Genomic DNA, 17,228 nt, shown 5'->3' on the forward strand with positions numbered 1-17,228 from the left:
CAACATTCAAACTCTGTTTATTCTCATGGGGAGACCCTTTTCTACCGTCCTAATGCTAGATGTTTACAATAGTTCTCAATTCCTATTATTCAGCAAAGGCATAAACACAGGGAAGAATGGAAACACCAGAATCCATTCCTTAATGAAATCGTTTGCTATGCAGTTTGGTTCCAAGCTCTATAAACTATTTGTCAGAGGGAGCATTACTCTAGGTGAAGTGTCAGAAAATATAGAACATAGAAGAGTGATGAAATAGGAGAGGCACTCCCACTGCAATAAGAAGCAGAGTTAATGACGATTAATGTTTACTCAACATTTACCATATATAAGGCACTGTGTTAAACATATCATACAGATTTTTAAATTTCATTCTTATACAACTCAGTGAACAAAGTATTGTTTCCATTTGTCAGATAAGGAATCCAAAGCTTAAAATATTTATGTTACTTGCCCCTAAATGCCCGGGCTAAGAAGAGGTCAGATTCAAATTTTGTAATGGATTTCAGACACAGAGCATATTTAAAGTGATGTACAGTCAGGGTTGAGGGTCGTTGGTATATAAAATTCTTTTTAGGACCCTTAGAACCTACTGAGAAATAATTTTGGACAAGACAGTTATATGGTCCTTAGCTTGACCCATGCTTTAAGTAACTTTTCAATTTTAAATCTTAAGCTTGGATAGATGTGAGTTATTTAAGAAACTATCAAGTTTGTTAAAATGACAATCTTAGAATCAGTACTATGGCTCCAAACAGAACAGTTTTTCTAGTTATCAAAATCTTTCTATTATTTAGAAGAGCACTTTCAATTTAGCTCTTGTAGCTCATGATTAGGCCAAACAAGCAACAATTTACATTTCTCCTTTTAGATTACTTCTACCTCTTTCCACTGTAATTCTGGGTGCTCATCATGTACCTGGAATAATAGTGTCAGTGAAATTACAATGGAGAATCTGAATTTAATTCAACTGCAATGGATGCTGAATTTACTCTATTATTTAAGATGTGTGCTGGAGCATCTCTGTGGACACAGAGCAGGCTCCAGCAGCTCTTATCTCAATTAGAAGCACTGCATTTAACTCCCAGATTCTACTGCTACCCTACGATAAATATGTTTCAAGCCCATCCCTGCAGCCTTGTTTTTATACCTGCCCTTACTGTGAAGTCATTCATAACTGAAGGAATATTCTCTTTTTATCAAAATTAAAAGCTATATGAATTCCAACCAGTTGGAAAGTGTATTTATTTATTTGGTGTAGTATTTAAAAATGACACTACCAAGATTTTTTAAAATTTGTTTTTACTAGAAATGTTACAAGTACTGTAACTTCAGTGTGATTTTATAACCTTAGCTTAGAACTGAATTTTGTTTCCCTTGGTAATCTTTACACTGATAGAAATCAGATTACAGTGTGCATGTGGACTTCTTTTTCATTGAACCATAGAGAGGAGGGTTGAAGACAAATTTTCTAATCATCTAGTTCATGGATGCATTTTCATATTACCTGTCACTACAGAATCAGTTAGTCCCTAAGAAATCTTTCAGGCAAGATTAATTTCCAATCACAGAGGATATGGGCATCATATAAAAGTCAATCACACAGAGCTATGTAGAGACGATGAAAATAATGCAATCTTCATGAAATTCTAGTAACTTAAAATATCATTTCCACCAATGTATATTATTTAGGTCTTTGTGTGTCCCACATTAGGCAAAAAGTAGATAACGCAAAACATGGGAAAAGTAAAGGTGAAAGTCAGAAATTTTTTTTCAAAAGAAGCCCTATGCATGGTCCAGAAAATGAAAATCAAATGAAAACGATCAAAGCATATTAAAAAGTATAAAGCATTCATAAAAATAAAGTCTTGTTATTTTATGTTTGTACTAGTATTTGAGAGGCCAGTGTGATTTCTGTTTAACTTATTTTTTATTATGTAGAAATGTAAAAGCAAGTGTCAAATCTTTTACAATTCACTATGTATCTTCTTCTGTAAGGTGGAAGTTAAGTTGTGGCTACAGGAAACTCAAAGTGGTAAAAAACAAAAACCACCTTTGGGTTTTCTCTCCTAACTTCTTTGTTCCCAGTGTGTCATTAACCAGGCCTTTGGTCTATAGGCAGTGTTACAGTCTCTGTTTTCAGTATGTAAGTGTATCTATTCTTGCTCTCTTAAACCAAAACAAAAATTTTTGCCACCATTTTTTTCTGTGTACTTCAGATTTTTGTTTGCTTTTGAGCCTATTATGATATTCCTTTTGAAATACACATTTGACATCTGGATTTCTGCACAGATGAATGTCATTCTTGAACACAAAAGAATAGCAGAGGGACCCAGCCATTACCTAATGTAACACTGGAACATTCATTTGTAACTGCTTTAAAGACTGGAGATCCACATGCTTCCGTCATAGAGTAATATCCCATTACAGAAACAGATCCACAGCAAACGCAATTAGAAATTAATCCTTTTCTTCCATAATTTTTCTCTTAAGGGACATTATATGAGATCCCAATGGTCCAGTGCTATCCTTATTAACCCTGCTTTCCTTTCGTATCCATTTCCTTCCTGGTTGCAGCTGCTCTAACTTATTTCTTCTAAACCTCCCTAGGAATAAGCTTCCTTAATCCTACTTGTCTTTTAAAAAATTCCTTTTTTCCCCTTATCTCAGTTCTTTATTATGAAGGTATTTCCTTTTTTCTCATGTAGACATTTCTTTCTCTCTACTCTCACATTAATAATTCTTGGGTCATGATTTTTTTTTTTTTTTTTTTTGCGGTACGCGGGCCTCTCACTGTTATGGCCTCTTCCATTGCGGAACACAGGCTCCAGACGCGCAGGCTCAGCGGCCATGGCTCATGGGCCCAGCCGCTCCGCGGCATGTGGGATCTTCCCGGACCGGGGCATGAACCCGTGTCCCCTGCATCGGCAGGCGGACTCTCAACCACTGCGCCACCAGGGAAGCCCGGGTCATGATTTTTGAACACTAAAAGATAGCTCACTAATTCTGTTTAACTGATTTCCTTTAGCCATTGTCCATTTGAGACAATTTCTTAAGCAAATACAGGTCTATGCTCCCCATAATGACTTCTAGAAACTTATCAACGACATACTTGTAGTTCTCTTTTTCATCGATTTGATAAATGGCCCTGCTATGATTTTAGTAACATCTTGATTACTTTTTCCTTTCTGTGGAAAACAGAAACAACTGGAAGCAATGCAAATGAAGATTTGAGGGGAAGAAGGATGCCCAGAGATTGCTGAAAGAGTGATCAAGTGACCTTTGGGGCTCATGTGCCAGTTGTGACAATTTAGAGAGAAGGATGGGGCATGTGATGTGGTACAAGCAGAAAAAGGTTTGGTCACTGCATGGATAGTCAGAACATAAGAGTCAAAAAGAATATAAGTACCTAGAGATATGAATTAAAGGGAAGTCAGGTTTGAAAGTAAAATAAGGAATTAAGGTTAACTCCATAAATTCTTCTTCTTTTTCTAACTACATCAAATGAAAGGAAATACTTTTTTCCCCCCATCTTTGGTAATGTAATAGAGACAGGAGTTTTCCTTCCTCTATTATGTTTACCCTCCTCACCTTCCAAGTAAAGCATTTTGTTTGCAACCAGGAATGGTAGATCCCTGATATAATTCTTTCTAAAATATTTATTTATTTATTTATGGCTGCGTTGGGTCTTCGTTGCTGTGCGCGGGTTTTTCTCTAGTTGCAGCGAGCGGGGGCTACTCTTCATTGTGGTGCGCGGGCTTCTCATTGTGGTGGCTTCTCTTGTTGCGGAGCATAGGCTCTAGGCGCATGGACTTCTGTAGTTGTGGCATACAGGCTCAGTAGTTGTGGCTTGCGGGCTCTAGAGCACAGGCTCAGTAGCTGTGGCACACAGGCTTAGTTGCTCCGCGGCATGTGGGATCTTCCTGGACCAGGGCTCAAACCCATGTCCCCTTCATTGGCAGGTGGATTCTTAACCGCTCTGCCACCAGGAAAGTCTCCCCTGCTATAATTTTTAAACAGAAAAGGTGTGTTCTGTGTAAGCTCTTCCTGCTAGATTATATGGAGTCTTGTTTTTATACGTTCCCAAAGTGCACTAAATCAGTTAACTGCACCAAGCAGGAGGAGATAGACTTCATAATTCTCCTAACTATAACTGGCAATAGAACTGTCCAGAAGAAAGACGCTCCCACCAGCTCCCCCTCCCCTATAGCTCATTTCTATCACATCACCAACAGATTAGAATTGCGCATAGCAGAATATACCTCTGGTGAAAAATCTCATCAGACAGACAGACATTATAAAAAACCATTGAACGGGGATTTCTATATCAGATTACATTAGGGAAAAACAAATAAATGGTTCACCTTTATGTACAATGGTTCCTTAAGATGTTCAACAAGAAGGCAAGCTTTCTCCTCCCACACAGGATTGAGGCTCTTGTGTATTATTTTACTTCTAAAAACTTCTTTTCCTCCAATTTTAAACTTCACGTATGGATCACTTGTCCCTGTTAAAGAGATACAAATTGATCCATGTTAATCGTGCTTTTCTACAGAAGCAAGAGAATAGCTCATCTAAACATCAGAAAGTATTTAAAGGAATAAAATTTAAGTAAACCTTATCACATGAGAAAAATAAGGATTAAGCGACTTTTCCTAAATTTTCCCTTAAATATTCAAGTGACAGTAAATAATAATAAAATTATTATTATTATATCTTCTGATCTTAATACTGTAACCCTGTTCTGGTATTTTAAAACTCTACTGCATGCTGCATTTATAAATTTAATTCATGTTGTAAATGATAGAGATTAATCTGACGTTTCATCTGGTCAACTGTAAAAAAGATGATCCATGATCTTGGCTGATTTAACAAGTTTTAGACATATATGCTGCTAAAAATTTACACTAGTTTAATGGGTTTTGGAAAAGGTGAGTCTTAAATTGAGCTTCAGTTTTATCCTTGGTCCCATATTTTCTTCACAGGTATCAATTTTATCCTTGGTCCCGTATTTTGTTCACAGGTTTCAATTTTAGAATGCTAGGGAAGGATGCCTCAGAGGAAGGCATCAGGAGGAGAGGCACAAATGATTGTTGAATAACCTGGGTACTTCATATTATCCATTAATACCTCCTAAGCTCCCTATGAAGATAAAGGAAATAAGAGCAATCAAATCAGTTGCTCTTGGGTACACAGCCAGCAAGAGATGGAGTGAAGGTTCCAACCAAGGCTGTGTGGCTCTAATGCCTGGGCTTTTTTTTTTTTTCCCTGCAACTTCAAGAGGGAAGGGCCTCTATATACATTCATTTATGTTATACCATTTCTCATTTTGACCGATGAATAACATCGATCTTGGCCTCATAACTCTATGCTGTTATTAAGGATTCCTAAAAAGGTGAATCAGGAACATCCCCAAGGAAACCACTCCAGTGCGTGACAATCTTCAACCTCAGAAAATAATTCTTTACACGTGACCTGACTCCTTTAGAATAAAATTGTAATTCTTCCTGTTTTGTCCAACCTGAAACTATAGTTGATAACTATGGTCTACACGATTTAAAGAAAAATATGAGTGGGGCTCAGAAAATTGTAAAGCACCATGTAAATGTTAGGTATTAAAATTATGAGGCTGATATACTTAAACTCACTACCTATATTCCTCCTCAATACTCCACTCACCTCCATGACACATAAATATCTATGCTAACTATAAGGATTGCTTATAGGATATGGATTTTCTTATTTAATCATTTGGGGGCTCTCTCAAAACTCTCCACATTCCCCTAGTAAATTGAAGACCTTGTGTTTGTATGACTAGACCTGGGTCTAATAAAATAACGACTTTCCATTTTGTGAAACTCCCATTTTGACAGCTTGATTTTATAACAAGACAAACTTTACAAAATGTTTATAAATGTAAATGTAGGCTTAATACTAAACTGTTACAATGCATTCTTTAAGGGAGTCAATGGAACCAAAATGTTTAACAGTTAAAATGGCTATTTTTTAAGGCCCTGATCCCCAGCTACAGGCTAAGCACTCCGGGGAGTGGAAGTGTCATAGCACGTAATTTGAGAGATATTAACATCCATGTACCCGTCTGAATTTCCTCAGTCATGCAGTTTTGTCTCTGATTGTTAAAATCACCTATGCAGCTACTACCAGCTGCTAAAATACAGTATGCTCCATGAGATCAGAGCCATTTGTATCACTGTGTTTTAAACCTCCAGCACTTAGTACAGAATTAGACATATTGTTCCTCAATAAACGTTTGGTGAATAATTGAATGACTTAATGACTTAACGATGTGGGTGGTAGACCTCTCTTCTTGCTGACTTTTGTCACCTCCACTTGGATACATAATAGACACTCCAGTGTTAACATAGGCCTCGATCCTCCCTCAGGCTTTGTCAGGTTGTTAAAGGCTCCATTATTTGACAGTTCCTCAAGCAAGACGCAGGAAAATTACTTTCCATACCTCCTTCTCCATCCAGGACACCACCAAGTCTGATTAATTCTCCTCCACTCTAGTTCAGCTACCATGATTTCTGTGCTGTGCAACTACAATGATAGCCTCCTAACTGGGCTCTCCACGCTTCCGTGTCCTCCCCCATTAATTCTCTATATGACAGCCAGACTGACCTTTTAAACCTGCAAATTTAATCTTCCCCCTTCTTTGCTTAACACCTCTCAACACCTTTCAACTACACCTATAATAAAATCCAAAATCTCTAGCATGGTATACAGAGCTTGCTGTTTCTCCACCTTCATTTTTGGCCCCTACTCTCTTCCAGCTTTCCTGTTACTAGAAGTTCTCCTCTGTTTCTTCCAGTCTTCACATATTCCAGCCAGGCTCTCTGCTTGAAAAGTCCCTCCTTCCCACTCTCTTCCCCTTTTGCCTGGCTGACACTTCTTATCTTCCAGGCCTTAGTTTAAATACAATTTGCTCAGGAATGCCTTCCTCAACCATCCCAATCTGAATTAGCTCTCTTTGTCACTTTCTCCTGACATTTGCTCTTCTGCTTAGTAGCACTAATCATTATGCTACTTATAGGTTAATTTGTATGTCTACCAGTTTGCTGTAGGAATTTTCCCGTTGGCTATAACCCCCGCGAGGGCAGGACTCTGCCCCAGCACGTGGCACAGTGTCTGGGGCAGAGCCTGTACTCAGTAAGGATTTGTTCAATGGATGAGTAAATGAATGACCTTACAGTTCACAGTGTACACAGTACTATTAAATACATCCTCAAAGTGACTCTGTGAAGTTGGTGAAAGCATATATTATCAACCTATATTGCAGGTGAAAAACAACCGGAGATTCAGTGTGACTTGTACCAATCACTTAAGAAGCTAACAAGTAACAGGATGAAAGGCAAATTTACACTTCAGATGCCAAGTCCAGGGTTCCTTCTATGCAGCTTTTTAGGAAACATGGACATCCATATTTTCCTTTTTTAACTCTAAAACACCATCACAGAAGTATTATGTAAAGACGTTGAACAATTATTTAGACACTACAAATCGTGCCAATATCGACAAGTAACTTATTTCTCACTTAAAAAACTCTCACACTTATTATCTGTCTTAATCACCCTAAGGCCTCTGTGAGTCTACCTACTGCCTCCGTTTTACAGATGAGACAAGTAGGAAAGGTCAAGTGGTTTGCTCCAGGTCAGCCTAGAATTCAAATCTGGAGCCTAGTCCAGTTAATTCTCTCTCTGGCACATCATCATAAACCGTTCACCCCCTTCAAGGTATAACAATCTTGTATCTCTTTGGTCCAAAAAAGGTATGAATAAGCCTTTTACAAGAAAAGTGACTTCAAGAAAGTTGGACTGTGTTTCTTAACAGTTATTGATATTAGTATCTCACACTATTTAATTTAGCTATTATGCAAACAACTGACATAACTTATGATTTAGCACAGAAGCATATACACTCAAATGTAAATCTTTTTCGGAAGCAATCTGTTGCTTGCTCCTTACCAGAAACATTTTCCTCAACCACTGTCTATGCTAACTGTCAAAATCTCCTTAGAATTAGGGACAACTCGTTCCTAGAATCCTGCTGGGTGATCCACTAGGTCTTGATGGCAGAACTTAAATTACAAAAAGGAATCTAGATCACTCTTGTTAACATTTACTGAACACGTACTATGTCAAATATAACATACCACCCAATGAGCCTGTGAGGTGAGTTGTAGTGTTACCTAGGTTACGGGTGAGGAAACCATGTTTCATTTGTTCTGTTGGCATTTATTGAATACCCTCAAGTGGTATTACATACAAATATATAGTGTGGAACAGGTAAGTAAATTCCCCAAAGTCACACAGCTAGGATGCTGGAACTTGAAATTAAATATTACATTAGGCCACCTCCAAACAACATTTTTCATGCTTGGTATCGTATCCTTGATGCCGCCTGAGGCAGTAAATATCCAATGGCCTGAAGAAATAACAATCCAGAAAACAAGAGTTGGTCTAAGGGTTAAGTTAAGGTTTAGGGACAGAGTTTTGACTCTTCGATAGGCACTAAGATCTCAGGGATTGGTATAAAAAAGAGAGAAAGGCTGTTTTAAGGGACTTTGAAAAGATATTATGATGGTGAAATATATTGTAAATGTGTGGCTTTGGTCACAGGATAACCTGGATTGGAGATGGTACATATGTCAGCAAATTTCACAGTCATAAGTACAGGAAAACAGCTCCAGATGCACACACATGGTGAGTCAGTCATCTGACTTTTCCCGCTGTGTTTTGACTCCATAGAATAAAATCTGCTACATTTCTCCCTTTCCAACTATCATTCAGAGGCTTCTGGGTGCTATTATTAAATTTTAATAACTTTTTTAGTAGTCAAAACTCTTTAAGGAATTTCTAATAGTTTACTTATTATTGTAACTAAGGGACCTTTGTGGACTGAGAGTCCTTAATTTAAAGTTCAAGACCTTCAGCTTGTGATTCCAACACAGAACTGGAGACATCATTCTTTTAATTTAGTTTCAGTAAAAGATTTGTACCTAATGCTCTAATCTTTTTTGTTGAAAAGTAGTCACTTTATTACCTGGTAATATTAATAGGTATTATTTGTTTTTTAAAAAGAAATTCTGTGGTCAAGCATATTTGGAAAATGCTGATTTAATACAAAATTAAACAGATTAATTTTCTATAGCTTTTTTTGTGTGTTACGTGGGTGTCTCACTGTTGTGGCCTCTTCCGTTGTGGAGCACAGGCTCCGTATGTGCAGGCTCAGCAGCCATGGCTCATAGGCCCAGCTGCTCCACGGCATGTGGGATCTTCCTGGACCGGGGCATGAACCCGTGTCCCCTGCATGGGCAGGCGGACTCTCAACCACTGCGCCACCAGGGAAGCCCATCTATAGCTTTTAAATAAGACAATGTGCACTTTTACTCTCCAAGGGGATATGACAGGTCTTTGACCGTAGAGCCTATTTATCTTGAGTGTATCCTTCAGGACTAATAATCCATGATCTCTCTTTGGGAAATGCTACCTTATTATATTTCATAGATGAGGAAGTTTCACATGTTTTGGAGGTTCTTTTATTGTAATAGATTTTCCAGTGAATTCAAGTAATTTTATTATAATAAAACTCCAAGTAAATCCAAGCCACTAACTTGTGGTTAGCCTTTAACAAATATATTACACACACACACACACACACACACACACACAAAAGAGATTTAGTTTGTTGGTTCAAAAAACTCAAAAAGTAAATTCAAGTGCCAGTGCTGTTTTGTTGCAATATTGCATTCAACCATAAGATGGCACAAACACTTATCAAATTACTATTGTGAGGCCTGTGGTTCTGCTCTTCAAAGTTAAGGCATTTCTACTGCACCCTTGGCAGTTCTCAGGCATTTTCTAGCAACCTGTGCTTTGCTGTTATTCGCTGGACTGTGACACTCATTACAATCTTTTTTATGGTGATAATAAAATGTAAACAGGGAAAATAAATATAGAAGAAGACACTAGGAAGTGTTAGCCCTAAAATAAAATACAGATTTATTTTATCATATTCAAGAGCAACCTTTCACACATTCATTTTATCAGATAGCATTAACTTCAGAATTTATTTTAAAACATTATTATTTTATCTTATAATTATAAATTCTGTGCTTTAAAAATTCTAGAGTATTTTAGATCTAGGGAATTTTCATTGTATATATCTGAATCCTAGGATCAAATTGTTTGAAAAAGAGGAATTAGATGGTTTGTATAATGTTTCTTCATGTAGTAAAGAAAAACATGTCCCCAAGCTATGGTTTTTGTTTGTTTATTTGAGTCAGGACATCTGAGCATTTCAATATTTTGTGTGACTATTTAGCCTTTAATGTAATTTAAGTCCAACATAGAACTAAACTTGTCTGAATGGGTCCCCTTTTGTGCAGCAATAAACACAGCACACACAAGATGGCAGTCTTCCTTTCCTTAAAATAGTACGAAAGCTCTTTAAAATGTAAATAGCCATATAGTAATGAATGTCCTGTTTTTCATTTTCAGAATAAATGAGCCTCCTGGTTAACAAGTTTAAATCAGTCTTATCCCAAACCTAGTACATAATGAAACAGAAACAGCTATTCCTGTTTCAGGGACTTATACTTATTCAATAATGCTAACTCCTAATCAAAAACAATGTGAAATTGAAACTCAGTCGTATGGAGAAAGAGAAGGAGAAGGAGGAAGATGAAAAGAAAGACGAAAAAGACAAAAGAGAAGTGAATATAAATATTAAGTGTGAACAGTTAAAAAGAATTCAAATTTAGGTTGGATCTTCCTGAAGGTATTCAATCCTTCTACAAACATTTAAAGCTAGCTACTTTTGTTGACCAAATACAACAGAGAAAATATCTGTTCTATAACAAGGTCCTTCACACTTGAAAGAGGCCTGTAAAAATAGAGAAGTTCAAAGCACACTCAGAGCAATAGATTATATCTTTATATACATTTATTTTTATTAATGATTTAAAAATCTTCAAAACAGGTACCTTATTTATACATTAAAATTATTCCTTAAACTGTCTTGTTCCTTCTTCATTTTTTGTTTTTTTGAGATTTATAATGCCCTACAGTGGAAACATTACATAGGGCTAAATAACTATATTAAAATTAAAATGCAAAAAGCTTATAATCACATATGGTTTAATGTTATAAAATAAAAGGAAACTAAAATCTTTTTCCATAATGAGGAATACAAATATTCCAGTGATTTTTAAATTGTTGGTTAATGAAGTTACCATGATACAGCACAGAGATGAATGAAAACTAATACTGTGATAAAATGCAGTATAGGACTGAACTAAATAAATTTCTTTCTTTGAGGAGTAGAAGAAACTTCCAGACACACCGTATAGAGAAGGTGTAAATGACAGGAACAGACTATTGATTTTTATGAATAATTTTTTTGGCTTATTTTTCTCTTGTAAATGCAGAGTTCTGAATATGTAAGAAAAAATAATACACGTATTTGGGGTAAATACAGCTCACTCAAGTTCCCCTGCACACACGGCATAAATTATAGGTGGTATCTACAAGCAATTTCCTGGTAACTTCTGGAAGTTTTGGCAAACTACAACATGGAAGGGGGGTGGTTACTTACCTTTTTTTCACACAGATTTAGACAAATACTGCTCTAATTGTGAATATTAATTAATTGTATATTAATCTATGGCATAAGAACAACTGCAATAGAGAAGCGTGTTCTGGATGTCACAGTCATTCTTTCCAAACGGCTCTGCTCCTCCCACCCCTGGGAGCTCCCTCTGTGACCAGTGATCAGAGAACAGACTTTGGAGGTACAAATATACTCATCCTTTAAGCATGATTTTTACCTAAGGAGAAACAATTTTCTCTGGAATTCTTCTAGAATATGTTACTATGTTTTTACAGCCATCCTAACCAAACAAGATCAAATATAATTTTTTTAAAAAAATGTTAAGCACTGAACTTTCGCATGTAAAAAATATCAGAATATTAAAATTTTATACCCTAAATATCTATACTCTCCTCAATCCTTTTTCTTCTGGCTATCTCAATACTTTTCTGAGACTGTTGCCTTGAGTGTCACTAGTAACTTTTTTTGGCTTCCATATATGTTGTATTGTATCATTTTATACAACAAGAACGTATTAGTCACTAGTAACTTTTCATCACTGCTTTCAATGGCTTTTTCTTATACTGCAGCCCCTTCCATCTCCGGGTCACAGTGAGTGTTATTAACTCCACTGACCCCGAAATTTTCTTCTTTGTGGATTCTGTGACACTGCTCACAGTAAGTCCTGTGCTGGAAAGAATACTGACCAAAGTCACTTTTGCTTCTTATAAGCAGTGTGGTCTTAGAAAAGTCATTTAACTGCTCTTGTCTATAGTTTTTCAACCTTTAAAATGAGGGGATTTCTCAACTTTCTCTGAGAAAAGTCAAGGATCTATAAGATTTCACTTCCATGCCCTTGACAGAGAATGAGCCATTCCACATAAGTGTATTTTTCAGGAAACTAAAAATTACCGTGTCAAACACCAAGACCATTTTTATTAATAAGTTTGAAGGAAATATTTCTAAATTATATTTTTCTTCTTTTTGGGTAAATAATGAATACAATTTTTAAAAATGGGGCAGAGCATCATTTGCTGATTATATGTATCTGGGAAATTAACATCGAGGTTCTAGGAAAGCAAAGTTAAATCTTCTGTGGAAAACCAGTGAAACTCGAGTAGCAATATTTCATTTTCTGAAACTCCCAATGGAATGCTGCTAAAAACCAGGAGATATTCCTTGTATCACAGACAGTCTCCCCCATGGATACTCCTATAATCTGTTTATTCTTATTTTGTTTCATTTCTTTCAATTTAGAGTTATAAACTCAACAACAGTATTATTTCTATTGCTATATATGCCAGTGAACAAAACGTGTTTCTTAAAATATAACAAATTAAAAGCGATCTGAGGTGTAAGAAGCCTGATTTCCTGAAACATCGTGTGGAGGAGAGCTATCTGCCAACCGGAAGCACGTGCCTTGGACTATCACATGGGTGAGAAATAAACTCCTATTACATTTGAGCCATTAAATAATTTGGGGGTGTATTTGTAATCACAGTTCAGCCTATCCTAACTGATGAAGATTCCTAAGCCTTGGGAATTCTAATTAAAATTCCACTTGCAACCACAGTTTAGCCTATGTCACCCGATAAATGTTCCGAAGCCCTCTGATTCTAATTCTTAAAATATCTCTTGAAATCATCTCTGCCACCACTGTCTCATCATTCCTTGTCTAGATTATTCTAAGAGCCTTCTGCTTGGTTTCCCTTCTCCCTTCCAATCTATCCTCTGAACACTGCCAGAGTTCTCTCTTGTCAAATACAAATCAAGGCACTTGATTCTTCTTGGACTACATTTCACTCCAACTTCTGCACCCACAAGCACTGCTGTGGGTAACCCAGGCTCCAGAACTCTGGCTTAGGGTCAGTATTCAAAGCCTCTCCTTGTCCAGGAGATTTTGCACATGTGTTTGTGTATTTTTATTATCTTATACTCTTACCATGGAGGCTTCTGATCCTAATTTGGCTTCTGTGGCAGACTGAACCCCTACATCCATTTCTCCTCTTTTTCATTTTAGTAATAGAGTCTCTGTGAGTTTAGCAGGACATGTGATTATTCCATTAAAGAATTCCTTATTTTCCAAGCAACGGGTATGGCCACGTGGCCGAGTCCGCAAGATGTGTAAAGTGACATATGCAACTTCCAGATCCTTTTTTGTTTGTTTGTTTTGGGGTTTTTTGGTAAGTTGGCTGATAGAGTATATGCTTCCTGTAGTGGTATTTTTTTGTTTATTTTTAGTTTTTTAACCATTTAAAAAAACTGAAGTATAGTTAATTTATAGTGTATTTGTTTCAGGTATACAGCAAAGTGATTCAGTTATACATATATATATATACACACACACACACATATATATACATTCTTTTTCAGATTCTTTTCCATTATAGGTTATTACAAGATATTGAGTATAGATATCTGTGCTATATGGTAGGTCCTTGTTGTTTACCTATTTTATATATAGTAGTGTGTACATGTTAATAGCGAATTCCTAATTTATCTCTCCCCACACCCTGCTATCCCCTTTGGTAACAATAAGTTTGTTATCTATGTCTGAGTCTATTTGTTTTGTAAATAAGTTCATTTTTATAATTTTTTAAGATTCCACATATAAGTCACATCATATGACATTTTTCTTTTTCTGTCTGCCTTACTTCACTTAGTATGATCATCTCTAGGTCCATCTATGTTGCTGCAAATGGTGTTAGTTCATTCTTTTTATGGCTGAGTAATATTCAAATATATATATATATATATATATCACATCTTCTTCATCTATTCATCTGTAAATGGACTTTTAGTTTGATTCCATGTCTTGGCTTTTGTAAATAATACTGCTATGAACGCTGGGTTGCATGTATCTTTTCAAATTAGAGTTTTCTCCAGACAAATGCCAAGGAGTGGGATCGCAGGATTATATGATAACTCTATTTTCAGTTTTTTAAGGAACCTCCATACGGTTCTCCATAGTGGCTGCACCAATTTACATTCCCACCAACAGTGTAGGAGGGTTCCCTTTTCTCCACACCTTCTCCAGCATTTATTATTTGTGGTCTGTTTTTTGATGATGGCCATTCTGACATGTGTGAGGTGATACCTCATTGTAGTTTTGATTTGCATTTCTCTAATAATTAGTGATGTTGAGCAGCTTTTCATGTGCCTGATGGCCATCTGTATGTCTTCTTTGGAGAAATGCCTATTTAGGTCTTCTGCCCATATTTTGATTGGGTTGTTTGTTTGTTTGATATTAAGCTGAATGAAAAAGCTTTCAGCTTTCCACTGTTGAGTACGATGTTAGCTGTGGGTTTGTCATATACGACCTTTATTATGTTGACGTATGTTCCCTCCATGTTCACTTTCTGAAGAGTTTTTTTTATCATAAATGGATGTTGAATTTTATCAAAAGCTTTTTCTCCATCTATTGAGATAATCATATGGTTTTTATTCTTCAATCTGTCAATGTGGTGTATCACACTGATTGATTTGCAGATATTGAAAAATCTTTGCATCCCTGGGGTAAATCCCACTTGATCACGGTGTATGATCCTTTTAATGTACTGTTGGATTCTGTTTGCTAGTATTTTGTTTAGGACTTTTGCATCTATGTTTATCAGTGATATTGGCCTGTAATTTTTTTTTTTTTTGTTATATCTTTGTATGGTTTTGGTATCAGAGTGTGGCCTCACAGAATGAGTTCAGAAGTGTTCCTTCCTCTGCAGTTTTTTTGGAATAGTTTGAGAAGGATACATGTTAACTCTTCTCTGAATGTTTGGTAGAATTCACCTGTGAAGCCATGTGGTCCTGGACTTTCCAAATAGACATTCCTTCTAGAAAAGTGTTTTTCTTATTGGAATGATTTATTTGACTTTGTACAATCAGTCTTGGTTGAATTCTATTCAATTCAGTTTCATAAGACTAGGTGGTATGAACCACCTCTTCTTACAACGTGGCCATTCCTGGGCACAGGGGTTTCTCACTTACAAAATGGAAGATAATACCCAGTAAAGAAAAAAAATGAGTTGAGGTGGGAGGAAACTAATTTTCTTGAATACTTAGTATGTGCCTGGGGCTTTTCATATGATATTTCCTTTAGTTACAACTGTAGACCTGTGAGGTAGGTTAAACCAGCAAAGCAGAGGCCTCCAATAAATGCCTGTTGTTCAATCGATGAATAAATTAATATTCTTAGTAATTTATAGATGAGTAAACTGGTTCCGAAAGATTAGGCTGCTTGCCCTAGTCATAAGGCTAGTAAGTGACAGCTCCAGAATTCAGATTCCAAGTTTACTACACCATTAAGTCTAACCCATCAACCGACCTGTCCCATGTATCTCAAACTATCATTTCTGAGCTTAGCCGTCCCGTAAGGTGCCCCCATCAGAAACTGGATTCCTTACTAGGAAGTCATGGATCTCACTAAGCTTGGCAAACATTAATTCTGAACCGTTATCACATCAGAGTAGCAGTTAGACAAGCATGACTGAATCTGATTGGGGAGATGATTTATTTAGGGCCTTTTATCTCCAAGAGACAGAAATCTCATGAGGGCAGAGACCTCTTGTGCATCCCAGAACCTACCACAGAGCAGGTACTCAACTGCTCAATAAATATTCGCTGACTGTATGAATACAAACATTAATATTACATACATACATTACTATTAACATATTTGCTAAGCTGGGCACTTATTCAGACGCCTAAAACCGGGGTTCTCTGTTACCTCAACTGAAGTTGAGATAACAATTATTATTTAGCTACTTTCCTTAACCATTTAAGAATACATGAATATATAGCAGAAAAGTAACGCTTATTTTCAAGGTACTTCCTTCCTCCTAGTTATGTAGAGATAGCAATTCTACTGGATTTGTTAAATCAAGAAAAAATAGCCTATAAATAATAATAAAGATTACATAAATAAGCCTATGGATAAGGAAGTACCATAAAATATGACATTAAAATGACTAAATAAAAGTCACTACTACTCTAAAAAGAAAACAAAATCCTCTTCAATCAAAACTGTAAGTAATAACAATGAAAACAGTTTTTTGACTCCTGTTGATTGATTACTATCATTACCTGAACCAATTTCAAAACAGTTCTATTACAGTATGACTAAAACGCATCACAAATGCATGGTACTTGAATAACCCATTCCTTAGCATATTCACGAATGCAATGTGAGAAAAAAGAAAAGTCAATGGGCTCCTCTTTATCTCCTTGCTCTAGTCTTCCCCACTTCAACTCTTTCACCAAAATCTTACAGCTAGAAATTTTTCTGAAACAAAAATCTGATGTTACTCCCTTGCTTTAAAATTCTTCATTGTTCTCATTGATTTCAGAATAAAGTTCAGACTCTCTAGCACGACATACAAGTATTCTTTGCTAATTTCTCCAGACTCATCTTTCACCAGAGCTCTAATCTACAGAACACCTTGCAGCACCTCAAACCCACAGCTTCTCTCCAGTGTCCGTGCCCCTCTTCATCTCTTTCCCTTGCCCTGAATGAACTTTTCCATCATCCCTAGTTCTCTTTCAGTACTAAGTTCAAGCCTCACTGCTGCTTGGACATCTTCTCTGAGCCATCCCATGGACATTATTAGGCCATTCCCACGTGCTCCCTA

General features: G+C 36.5%; 1 protein-coding gene across 16 annotated transcripts in view; it reads right to left on the reverse strand.

The window, feature by feature from the left end:
• Positions 1-17,228, reverse strand: part of MCTP1 (multiple C2 and transmembrane domain containing 1) — a gene marked incomplete at both ends in the record, with an annotated part of 537,186 nt that overhangs the window by 260,239 nt on the left and 259,719 nt on the right. For all 16 annotated transcript variants that reach the window (XM_082650521.1, XM_082650520.1, XM_082650519.1 and 13 more), the window contains one exon: positions 4,362-4,504. In XM_082650521.1, coding sequence (XP_082506647.1) covers positions 4,362-4,504 — 143 coding nt within the window. The remainder of the gene's footprint in view (positions 1-4,361; positions 4,505-17,228) is intronic.

The sequence above is a fragment of the Grampus griseus genome, assembly GCF_964374135.1.
Source record: "Grampus griseus genome assembly, chromosome: 3".
Classification (NCBI taxonomy): Eukaryota; Metazoa; Chordata; class Mammalia; order Artiodactyla; family Delphinidae; genus Grampus; species Grampus griseus.